The 12,164-nt window shown below is 30.1% G+C and overlaps 1 protein-coding gene and 3 long non-coding RNA genes across 4 annotated transcripts in view; 2 read left to right on the top strand and 2 right to left on the bottom strand.

Moving 5' to 3' along the window:
- Positions 1 to 11,078, top strand: part of LOC107368841 (uncharacterized) — a 78,146-nt gene extending 67,068 nt beyond the window's left edge. Inside the window, exons 2-5 of the mRNA XM_015936731.3 lie at positions 4,022 to 4,321; positions 8,614 to 8,867; positions 8,981 to 9,194; positions 9,294 to 11,078. Of these exons, the coding sequence (XP_015792217.2) occupies positions 4,022 to 4,321; positions 8,614 to 8,867; positions 8,981 to 9,194; positions 9,294 to 10,626 (2,101 nt within the window). The 3' untranslated portion in view covers positions 10,627 to 11,078. The remainder of the gene's footprint in view (positions 1 to 4,021; positions 4,322 to 8,613; positions 8,868 to 8,980; positions 9,195 to 9,293) is intronic.
- Positions 717 to 2,765, bottom strand: LOC112539555 (uncharacterized). Its single transcript, XR_003083444.2, has 2 exons — positions 2,119 to 2,765; positions 717 to 2,056 (listed from the first exon to the last, which is right to left on the bottom strand). It is a non-coding gene; the product is annotated as an uncharacterized LOC112539555 (long non-coding RNA).
- LOC112539554 (uncharacterized) lies at positions 3,503 to 8,315 on the bottom strand. The gene is made up of 2 exons (XR_003083443.2): positions 8,158 to 8,315; positions 3,503 to 5,000 (listed from the first exon to the last, which is right to left on the bottom strand). It is a non-coding gene; the product is annotated as an uncharacterized LOC112539554 (long non-coding RNA).
- Positions 11,079 to 11,572: 494 nt separating the features above from the next.
- Positions 11,573 to 12,143, top strand: LOC149093675 (uncharacterized). The gene is made up of 3 exons (XR_016198375.1): positions 11,573 to 11,698; positions 11,872 to 11,885; positions 12,003 to 12,143. It is a non-coding gene; the product is annotated as an uncharacterized LOC149093675 (long non-coding RNA).
- The last annotated feature ends 21 nt before the right edge of the window (positions 12,144 to 12,164 follow it).

Genomic DNA, 12,164 nt, shown 5'->3' with positions numbered 1-12,164 from the left:
AGTGAGTGAACGTGAAATGTTATTACCAATGTAAATATGGTGTATAATGTTATTAGTTTCATAAACTTGTTTGATAAATGATTGAATAATAGCCATTTGTAAGATTATTTCCGTTGCCATCAAGGGTAGCCTTACATCGTTAGCTTGTTTCATGCAAATAAAAAAAGGATAACTTGAAAAGCATTGAAGGTTTGAGCAACAAAAAAATGGTTCAACAACAACGCCATCAAATAATAATTTGTATTTACCTTCAAAATGATTTCAATGGTTAAGCTCAAGGCTTAATATTTGGCTTTTATTTTTCCCTTTAACACAACTTTTACTGAATCAATTTTGATCATTTTACTCTTTTCCCGATACTCAGCATTCCTCTGCAACAGAAGGTTTCATCTTTTAACAATCTTTCAATCGTTAAATGGGCTCAAAACTCAGGCCATTTTATCATCAAATTACTTGTTCTACCTTTTTTGGACCTTTTCATGGGCTTCGTAGGTTTACCAGATAATTATTGAGATAAGGTGAAAATGTTTTTAAGGTTTACTCGAGACTTTTGTTTTCACTGAAAGTTTCTGGTTAATACTTTGATCAATATTTTCATATTTTACATTGTAATCAATTGTGATGATAATAATGGTAATAGATTGTTATTTTCAATATTTTTTGTTTTCTTTTTTTCAATGCAAACCTTGTAATCTTATTGAACAATCTTAATGTGATTTAATAATAATAATATTTATTGCCTATTACTGATATAAAATGAATTACCGTTATTAAGATGAACCTGAACAAAATGTAATCATGAAAAGTAAAGGAGTTCACCTTTTTTTGTCTGTTTTAATGCTTTATGGATAACCATTTTTTGTTAGCTTATGTTAACCATTTTAAGGAAATAACAGAGCAAATTATTGAATCTTATTTAATATTAAAACAGTTTTGTTTTTTTCCACTTTAATGGCTCCCATTTTAGCCTGATCCAGTCTTGGATAATGATAAGAGTCCAGAGTTAATCACGATTGAATTATGAAGTTTACCATTTTTGATTTATTATCATTGAACCAAGGCAACTTATCTAATTAAAAGTCACTCCCTGTGCATTTCACTTGAAATTATTAATCAAAGAGTTGAGTGTTAATACATTTCAATGGCATGGTAATGGTTATTGGAAATGTTTCAATTGCTGTTGATCCACTTGCCCCTTGCAATTGAATAATGGACTCAATGTTCATCATGGTAAAGCATCTATCATCTGAAGCAAGTGTTGAATTGTGAGGGAAATGAGTATAAATCGAGATTCTTTTTTTGTAATTTTTTCTTCTTCTCCTTCGACTTTTAACAGCTCCAATCTTCATCGCCATCTTTGCCATCTTTTTAGTTTATCATCAACTTTTATAGCAATATTTTGCTGTCATGGTTCCTTGAGCGTGTCAGGGTCAATAAAGTTGCTATGAATAGAAATGTTCAATCCTCGGTTCTGAATACAAATTTTTTTCTTCTTCTCATCACCATCAGCATCATTTTGCTTTCAACTCTTCCTCTGTGTTTGTCTTCTTGTTTTATGTTTGAACATTACATCTGATTGCAAAGTGTATTTTCATCATTTCCCATTTGACTCTTTTGTCTCAAACCATTGAGCACAATTAAACTGCATTCTGTTCATCAGCTTGTTTACTTGTTATCACCGTTCATTCAATAGGAATTTAATCTCACTTTTGCTTTTGTAATATTACCAAACACTTATCAACATTGGTAATTGAAAATTATCATTCTCATCGTTAGATGGAAAGTCCTGTTCCTCATTGAAACTTTCACTTTCAATGTTTAAGTGAATCCAAAGAGAGAATCAGGTTTCGTCTTTCAAAAGGCTCCAATTTTTATATTTACACGATTAAGCTCGATGCCAATCAAATGAGAAAAGGAAAAGACTTCAATTTAAATGCTCCGGTTTGAGTGAAATGTTTGACTTGGCCTGGCTTTAAATGCAAGTTTCATTGCAAAATCTTCTTGTATCCATTCCCTGTAGTACTTTAAGACTTTAAAAAATTACAGTTGACTCGATCTGAAAATATAAAAGTTGATAGAAATCAATTTGCGTTAAATTATTATCCATTTTGAACTTACTTTTTCTTGTAAATGCAATTACTACTTAGCAAAACACACTTAAGACACGAGTAAAACACTGCGAACAGCAAACATTGATTGACATTGGATTATATTGACTAGTTAACAGTAAATTCACAATTAGTCAGAGTCACGAACATGTTTAATAATAATTGTAACTTTTGTTAATTCATATTTTGTATTAACATATGTTAAGTTCAAAGATTTTGATGGGTGACATCTAACGGAATAAAAAGGATAAATTTAGAGACATTTTTCGCTTTAAGATACATTTACAATTGATTAAAGATGGAAGCCAATCTTTTTGTGTAATTTTGGAAATCAGTAAATCAGTTGACTGCCTAATGTTGATGTCGTGTTAAATATTGAAAACGCAGAAAACCTTAGTCTTGTCGCTGTTTAATGATTTACATATAATTGAACATATAAGCATGTTTAATAAACAACTCAGTTACAGAATCGATTGAAAGACTTCACAGTCTGTTTGGTCGTCTGTTTCAATTCGGTATAGACAACAAGAGAACTACGTTATGGAAAGAGATCGATCAATTTCGTTAGTATTAATAGCTGATAGCGTGCTGTCAATTGCCTCTGTGACCAAACAAAAATTATGCTTCCATTTTACGAACAAATAATAATGATTTATTTTATGTAAAGAGACAAAATGTTTTTATTGTTAAATAGTCCACAAGATGGCTCTGTTTATTGTAAAATAAAAGCATTTTTTGTGGGAAAATTGAAAGTGTAATGATGAGCGTAATCAAAGTCAACTGTTACTTTGATACTTTGATATTTTGATATTTTTACCTCCGATTAACAAGTGATACATTATCTAGTGACAATATAAGATTATTTGATAGTCCAAGTTGTGTCTGAGTTATGGTCAATCCAACAATTTAATGGATAAATATCATCATTATTGCTTCTTGTTTCCATTTTTACTCTTCTTCTTGACTTTCTTAACAGCTTTACCAGTAAAGGTAGTTAATGGTGAAAATTGTATAATATCAAACACTGAGTAACCATTTATTCATTTATAGTTTATTTATTTATCATATCATTATTATTCTCAATGTGAGTCTCTCTGAGACTTAAACTACCATTAGTTTGAAAACATTTGACTAATGTATTATATGCAAAACTAACGCCTCATAATTCAATTGACCTCATAATAACATTTAAATATAATACATTTATATATTTATCAAAATACACTTTTTGCTTATATTTTTATTTCCTCCTTCATTTGTCTTAGTAAATTACCATTGCACTCTTCATCTAATCAGTAACATATTTATACACATGAATATCTGCATAATGGTGTAAAGATTGGCTGATAGCTGGAAAAATAAAGAGTGAAAGAAAGAGAAAGATTAACGCAAGATTCAGAGATTCATTGTAATGCATGTTGGAATCAAACAAAAAATAAAAACGATTGTTGTACAAACTGAGTCAAGATAAATAAATAGAAATCAAAATGATGATAATGACATTAATAATGTTCACAATTGGGAAACGAGGAAAAAGATTGTTTACTCTGATGGATGGGAAAAGATGAATAAATCAACTTGGGATAAACATTAATGAACCCAACAAACAGCATAAATCATCGAAAGATATCATCAGTAAATCATCTATTAATATAAACCATTGTATCGTCTTTGTCCACCATCACCATTATCACCGAAAAATGGATCAAAATAGCAAACTCGAGGGAAGACTGAACAGGAATAATGTTGCATGTGATTGCGTTTGAAAGTCCAATTTGAATGAAGACAGGTTTTAAAGGTTAATTTATAATTGGAGCAAATTGTTGACAAGCTTTAAATCGATTGATGACATTCAATGGTTAATTGGGTTGTAATGTTGCTAATGTATTGACATCTTTTATTTTAACCAACAGTTGCAGTTTAAAAAAGATTCCTGGTGATTCTTTTGCCTCATTGTCCAATCTGGTTGAACTTGATTTGAGTTCAAATTATCTTGAAACAATACCAATCGAGGCCTTAAAAGATTCCCGTTACTTGAGGCGACTTCATCTTAACTCCAATCCGATCAAAAAAATTGATTCCTCGTCGTTTGTCCACCTTTCCTCTCTTCAGTTTCTTGATCTAAGTAATTGTGCCATCTCATCCATCCATAAAGATTCATTTCTAGGCCTTGAGAAGTTAAATTACCTGTTTCTCAATGGAAACAAATTAAGGTGAGTTTATCTCAATTTCACTAATTTCCATTTCAGTTGAATTCACCAAAATAACCAAAGCAAGCGAAACAAATTTTTCAATTTCCAACAATTGTCAACAAGATAATCCTCAATGTTATGCAAGGAAATGTCTTCAGGTTTTCTTGATCTTTTTTCAGAATCATGTCATACTTATGAGTCAACATTTGAGTCAATTTTGTGAGCAGCATTTCAATCGTTCATGGAAATAGTTAGTTGCTGGTTTGGGTTGAAGATTTTTGTCATTTCAAGAAGCCATCCGATCTTGAGAGAAATCCTGGTTTTACTTTGACTTTTTTTAACTTGTTAGCTTGTGGTAGAATCTTATTGTTTGGTACAATTTAATTGTTTTAATCAACGTTGTAAGCAAGGCGATAAACTATTTAATTCAGGATTTTGTTGGAGGATCAGTTGAAAGGCTGCCAGCGGAATTACATTCCCATAGAATTAAGAAAATTGATTTACAAGTTGGGTTGAGATTAACTCCATTGAAATCAGTAATCTTTCACTTTTCCAGTCAAAATGATTGCAATGAGAATAGTAGTTGATCCAAATGATTTAATGGTTATTCCAATTGTCATCTTATTGTCGTCCTTAATAGTAAACAAATGAACCAGAATCTTATTTCCTTGTAATCCAACATTGTTGACATCATTGACACCTGAAATTAAGTAAAGATGATAGAAAAAAAACAAAATATTGATCAATATTAAGGATTTGTCAATAGTTATGGTAATAAGGAAATGTAGTAACTGACCATTAATCCTTTCCTTTCACATTCATTTCTCATTAAAATCATTACAAATTTGATTCATGCTTTTCCATAGTTCTTATGCTTCTAATTTCTGGTAACGATTAGTGACTTCGACTCTGTATTAACTTGCAAATTTACTGTGGTTAAAGGCTGTAGGACCGATGACCGATGGTAGTAATGTACCGATAGGTTTAAATAGCCTAAGTTAACTTTAAACAAGGTTGTTAATGAAAGCTGCGGTTTCGGATTATCTGGTAAAACCGAAGGAGATTAACAATTCTTACTTTCTTTGTTTAAGCTTAAAAGATTAAGCTGTGGTAACCTGAAAAGGCTGTTATGAATTACTGATTCCAGTTGATATTACATGTTGACAATTCAATAGTCAAAGTTGAAATTTTGATGCTAAAGGTTTGGAAAGATGAATCAATCTTCTGAAGGCTTTTTTATGATATAATTGAGTTTGATTGTGAAAAATATGATTTCATTTCTCATCAACTACAAATACGAAACAACAAAATGTTTTCTTAGTGAAAAGCATAATCAGAATAATTAATCAGCCTGAATTGCATACAAATTACATTAAATCTACATTTTATCAAAAGATGAACATTCAGAAAGATCAAATCTTCATCTCTACACAGAATAACTCTTTGATTATTTATTGATTTTCAAGGTAAACTTACTGAACTAATCAGGAACAAGATCAAAACAATCTTTTATTGAAAATTATTGTAAACAAGAAAAGATTATGCATATTAAGATAAATATTTTCATCTGTTTTTGATATGTTTTTTCATATTAGGCTCAGATTTTTGATTTAAAATTATAATGAAATCAAAAAAATCATAACAGCAACAAGAGACCAGAAAAACTGCCACTAGTCGTGATTCAAAGCTGAACATCTGATTTACTCGGAATATTACTGATTATGTATTATTTTTCGACAGGTTAGTTGAATTTATTCAGGATTGATCATGCATACATGTATTTAGCAATTAAGGCCAAAGCAGTTAGTTAATGGACATAGAAAGTTTTTAAGTTTGTTTCAGATTTGATTTTCAAGTCAACATTTTAACTCATATTTCTCAAAGCAATACTTGATCTTGAATGGTCAATGCAACGTAGGAAAACCAGAATCTTTCAATTACTTCATTCAAAAGGTTGAACATCGATTCATTGTTTTCTGAAATCGAAATGAAAAATCTTATAATTAACTCATAATAACGAGAAACACAAGTGACAGTTTTTTGCTCTTTTGTGTGCTGATTTTGTCTGATTAATAATTTAAAGTTGATCAAATCTAACTCACTTTTATTGCCTTAACAACAGGATTGATATATTATTTGATATATTTTTCACTTCATTTTTTCCTGGTAGTTCAACATTTCAAGATGAACAAAAATGAGTCCCAGAGATTTGATATCTTCTTGATCATCATCTTTACCCTGGAAAAAATGATAGCCAAAATGATAGCATTTGGATTTCATGTCAAATCTGGTTTTGATTTTCATTTGATACCAGAATCTAACAATTCTGTGGCTAACTATTATGGCTCAAGATTGGCAGTTTAAAGTTTCGCTTTTTTCCGAGGAAACAAAATTTTACTTGAAATGAAACTTGATTGAAGATGATCATTTCTCATTCATCTTCAACTGTTTCTTGAATTCATCACCAAGATTGAGCTTCATCTCATATATACATTTATCTATCTATTACATTTGATGGGTTTTGACACATTTCATTTGTGTTTTGCTTACAATTTCATTTTACTCTTTCATCTAAAAATGAAAATTATCATATTATTCAGATTCAAGATTGACCGGGATTCCGTGATTCCATGATTTCTCAATTGTAAATCTAACCAATCAATGAGTTACTTTTCAGTTGAACATGTGAAGGAAAAAGAAGGAAAATTTTCAAGAAAAAAGGACAAAATATTCAAATGTTATTCGCCTTATTTACATAATAACTTTCAATTCAATTTTTGTCATCCTAATGTTAAACTTAATCATTTATTGATGATCAAAAAATCAAATAATAAATGAAAAGTGAATCTATTGTGAACTGCTAATCAAATGTATTACAAGTTGTATTGATTTTATATCAAACTCAATGGAGTCGTAGTTGTAGTCAATATAATTTGATAGATTGAACAAGCCTAATTATTATAAACGATTAAGCTGATTACTTGAGATGAGAGTTGTTCATTTCATTTGTTAACTTAATGTCTATTCTGATTATTGGAAGGCAAAAGTCCGTGAGTTAATTTGAAAATAATGTATTTACATAAAATTAACTGAATTACTGAAAATTTTAGATATTTAAACGTTACCATAATTGAATTATTCAGATTGATAGTTTGAAGAAACTCGTTTTCACACAATCAAATCCTTTCTATGAGATATTTCAATAGATTTGAAATTAATCGATGCTCTCAGGTTTGAAACCAGGTCTAAATTAAAGATTAGAGTTTAATTATCAGAGTATAATCGTATAATTTTTAGTATATCAAACAATTATTTGAAAAATATCCTTTCTTGTTGGAAGACTGGCTTCTGCTTCACCTTATACTTTATGTATGTTTATGTTACATATGCAGAGCGAGAGAAGAAGCAAAAAAAAAGGGTAAAATAGGAACCATTTTTTACTTATTTCTCTCAATTTAAATTCAATTTGCCAATTCAGCCGAGAATTGAATTGAACTTTGAGCTGTGCTCTTATTTATACATAAGATGTATTTTTGACAACATGAAGAAGAAGAAGAAAAATGAAATGTAAAGAAAAGCTCAATAAGATGAGACACCAAAAAACAAAGGGTAACTTCACTTTCAAATCCAAGTCTTGTACTTTTTGCTTCAATGGTAAAACAGTAATTCACATATTCTGATTGAATCAATTTAGATTGTTAGTGACGATGTAATCTGATTGCATATTAACTCACATGCATATATAATACTTAAACATCATTCTGATTAATGGTAGGGAACATTGTCAAGAGCAGTTACTATTAGGTGAGAAAAGCACAAATCTAAACAACCTAAGAATCTTGAAATTAAAAGCTTACCGTTTCTGTTGTTAATTTGTAGTAATGTACAAAGTGCACCAATAAGTTGTCTTAATTCACAATTGTCATAATAAATTATGTGATAGAAATTGAAAATATAAATCAAAAAAATTAACAGTAAAATAGCATTTAAAGACGAGACAACACAAAGGTCTTTTACAACAATCCTTTATTTTCAAGTTGATTTTCCCTCTCTTTGTTTTAATACGCAGTACGGATGTAGATTCCCTCGCTAATACAGCTGATAGAGTTCAATTTTTTGATTGTTTTAAAGCGCTAATAAATTCATTTAATTTTTGATTGTTATTTTCTTAAATTGTAAGCTTGAAAATTCAGTACATCTTATGACTTTATATCGACCTAATATTTGCTTGGTTATTGTGTTATTTCATCTTGTATTACATGTGTTTTTGTTTAACTGTCCTTACATAAGACTTTTTTACTCTTGATTTACAGAGAACTTTCTGGAGACATATTGAACTCTTTAGTTTCCCTAAAGCAGATAGATCTCCATGAAAATCATTGGTTCTGTGATTGCCGGATTCTTGACCTTAGATCGAGAATTTTTGACCGATCAATTTCAATTACAGTGCCTCCAATATGTGATAAACCGATCCGTTTGAAAGGTGCATCTTGGCAAAGTTTAGATCAAGATGAATTTGCCTGTAATCCAAAAATAGCTTCTCTAAATGGTGCCAAATTTATTGAAGGTAAGCAATAATTTTCAATTATATTGACAGTTTTTTTATTAGTCAACAAGTAGAGTTAAAAGTGCTTATTTATCTATTCTAATGCATTTTTTTACTCCTTATCTGATCTACAGGACGAAATGGGACAATTGTTTGTCGTGTCCAGTCAACACCTTTATCCAATATTTCGTGGTATTTTGAATCACCTGTTGCTGCTAATCATTTAATTAAAAATGCTACTTATATGTCATTTGGTAAACAATACATTACCATTCGAGAAATTCTTAAGGATAATGTTCAAATTTCTAAGTTGATAATAACAAATACTATTGAAAAAGATGCTGGAAGGTAAATTTACGATTTTAATTACATTTATATTTTGTTTATTCGCGCCCGATTCCCTCAATAACGAATTCATTTTATCATTTTCTTTCATCTTTTCATCAGGTATACATGTTATGCAGCCAATAAAGCAGGAAATGTATCAAGTTCAGTTATAATTCGTGTTATCCAGCCTGAAAATACTGGAGAAGAAAGCTTGGTTTTGTCTGAAAAAGATGAACAAGTTGGCATCATATTAGCCACCATATTGGTCTTCCTTTTACTTGTCCTATCAGCTTGTTTCATTGTTTTACGCCACAAAACATCCTTTTTGAGCAGTATTTTCAAAAGTTCACGAGGCCAGTCTGAAGTAATTGAATCAAATGTCATCTTAGATTCGTCTTATCTTAACCATAATTCAAAATCACCTATTGCCATTAATGATAATGAACATGACCAAAAAAGGTATATTCCTCACCAATCCACAAAATATTCAACTGGTACTACAGCCACAGTATTAGGTGCAAAGGATACAATTGTGATAACACAACCGAATGGATCAGCTGGAATAACTTCTGATACTTTAGTTAAAGTTTTTCAACCAAACCAACAATTAACAGTTGAAAACAACAGTCCAAATAATACTAATACTAATAAGTCACTCGATGAAAGTGGTTTTGAAAAGTGCCTTGAATCTTATTTGATGGTGTCTGAAGATGAAAGTATGTTACTTCCAAGCCGAACAAATGAGGTTAGATTTGATCCAATAATCCAACAAAACGATCAACAATTAACACAACAAGAGCAACAACTTGTAAATAACTGGGGCCAAGATGCTTATGATCAAGCAGTGTATTCAACTCGATCATTAAATCGACGATATTCTGATTCAAGTGCTACTTTAATGGTTAAACAACTCAATGTCAATTCATCTGGGGTTAACAATAGCCGGGTAACTATTAGAGATGATTCATTAGAGCTTCTTCCAAGAAATGATAATCAGAATAGCCAAACAACAACAAATGAACGATTTAGATCACGGAGATTATCAGAAGGAGTGATTTCTGGTCGAATCAATAGTTTATGGAATCGTAATAACGTGAATCATTCCAACCAACCATTATCTTCGACTAATAATATTTATCCAAATGAAGATTATAACAATTGGACTGTTGGTGATAGTGGACAGGTCGTTGTTAATGGTGACTCTAATTATTTTAAAGGTAATTTTATTGGATCAGAGAAAGAAAGCTTGTTAAGACGGAATGGTTTCACAAATGTGGATTATTCAACTCTTCAAGCACCCCGTCGCTGCTCAAAATCAGGTCTATCGTCCCAATTTAATAACACGCCAACATCTAATTATTTAAGAGCTTTATCATTGGAGGATTCACTAAATCCAACCTTTCCAGTTATCCATGAATCAAGTAAAGAATATGAAAGTGATTTTAAAAATTGAAAATGACCGTCTATCAAATCAACAAGCATAAATGTCCTTTGCTTTAATTTCAATCCTATTGGTTTGACTTTTTCACTCTAAAATGTTTTAAGGATGGAAACCAAATGTCAAATTTATTGAATAATGCAATAAGATCTTCAGAATTTAATCATTCTATTGATCTTATTGTGAAGTAACAATCGATTCAATGATTTGGATAAAAGCAAACTAGTAAGATGAATGAAATCGATAACCTTTGCTTGACTTTTTCAAATTTGTTTTGGTAATGAGAAACATTGACAGATTAAACTGTCTCATTACATTACAGAACATTATAAATTAAAACATTGCATCACTTATTGATATAAAATTAAGATTGTTATTACGAAAAAATTGATATAATCAACATGTAATTTTATTGGCTTATGTATCAAATTGAATATAAATTCATTAAATTAATTGTAAAGAAACAATTCAAAAATCTTTCAATTTTATTAAACATTTAAGAGGTTATCGGATACAAATATGATGTAAAATATGATACAAAATTAATTGCAATTTAACCAAACTTGAAGCCTAAAAATTTATCTAAAACATCATCATTGAGGCGTCATCTGGAGTTAACCTTTCAAACCTTTTGGGTAAACCATCATTTGAAATTGACATTCAGGTTGAACAATTAAATGCTGATAAATCAATATGAATGACATTTAAATTAGATATTAACCTGTGTAACAATAATTGGTCTTTGCAACATTGAACAATCAAATTAAATTATCTCCTCGTGATTGAAATCTCTCAAATAACCCGAAGTCAAAGATATTATCTTCACTGGTTTTTGGTATTCTTCCTAACTTTCAACAATAATTATACCACTGACCTAAAGATTTTATGATTATCATCAAAATTGATCGTCTAAATGATTAACATGATCGTTACCTTAATTGTCCGATTTTATTCCACCTATCGAGACATCGATGCATTGATTAAAAAACCCCAAGTGATCAAACAGATGTGATAATATCTATAGTCAATTGTTGTTTTCATGTGTTTTTGCAAGATTTCGATTTTTGTGTTTCTTACTATTTTTAACGTAAGTACTGAAATAATTCATATAACTTTCATGTAATTTGATAAACAAGTATTAATAGTCTGGTTATTTTTAATCCATCTCGGTGAATGAACGAACTAAGATTAATAATAATTGTGCATTTGTTTACTAACACATGAATATCCAAACACTTTTTCACACCAAAAATAAACAAGGATAAACACCTCCGGTAATTAATCATCCTTACCCAATTGTTATTACAATTTGTTTGTTTATTCCTTGCTTAATTTGTTGATTAATCCGTGTCTCTCTTACTCTTACCTCTCTTTATACTGCTGATCAACAGCGTCTAGGTATTAATAGTTATGGTTATTAACTGCTTGTCGCTGATATGCTTGGGTATTGGTCACTATTCAAAACGTCCTTGTGAGCAGCAAACAAATTTGCCATTAAATGTGAAATTATAATAAAGTTGTTAAACAACTTTCATCACAGCCTCATCTCAATC

This window comes from Tetranychus urticae, chromosome 2, assembly GCF_039701765.1.
Source record: "Tetranychus urticae isolate SD_2017Ah chromosome 2, NJAU_TeUrti_SD_1.0, whole genome shotgun sequence".
In the NCBI taxonomy this organism is placed as follows: Eukaryota; Metazoa; Arthropoda; class Arachnida; order Trombidiformes; family Tetranychidae; genus Tetranychus; species Tetranychus urticae.
The sequence above is the reverse complement of the archived record's forward strand: the minus strand, read 5'-3'. Positions and strand labels throughout refer to the sequence as shown.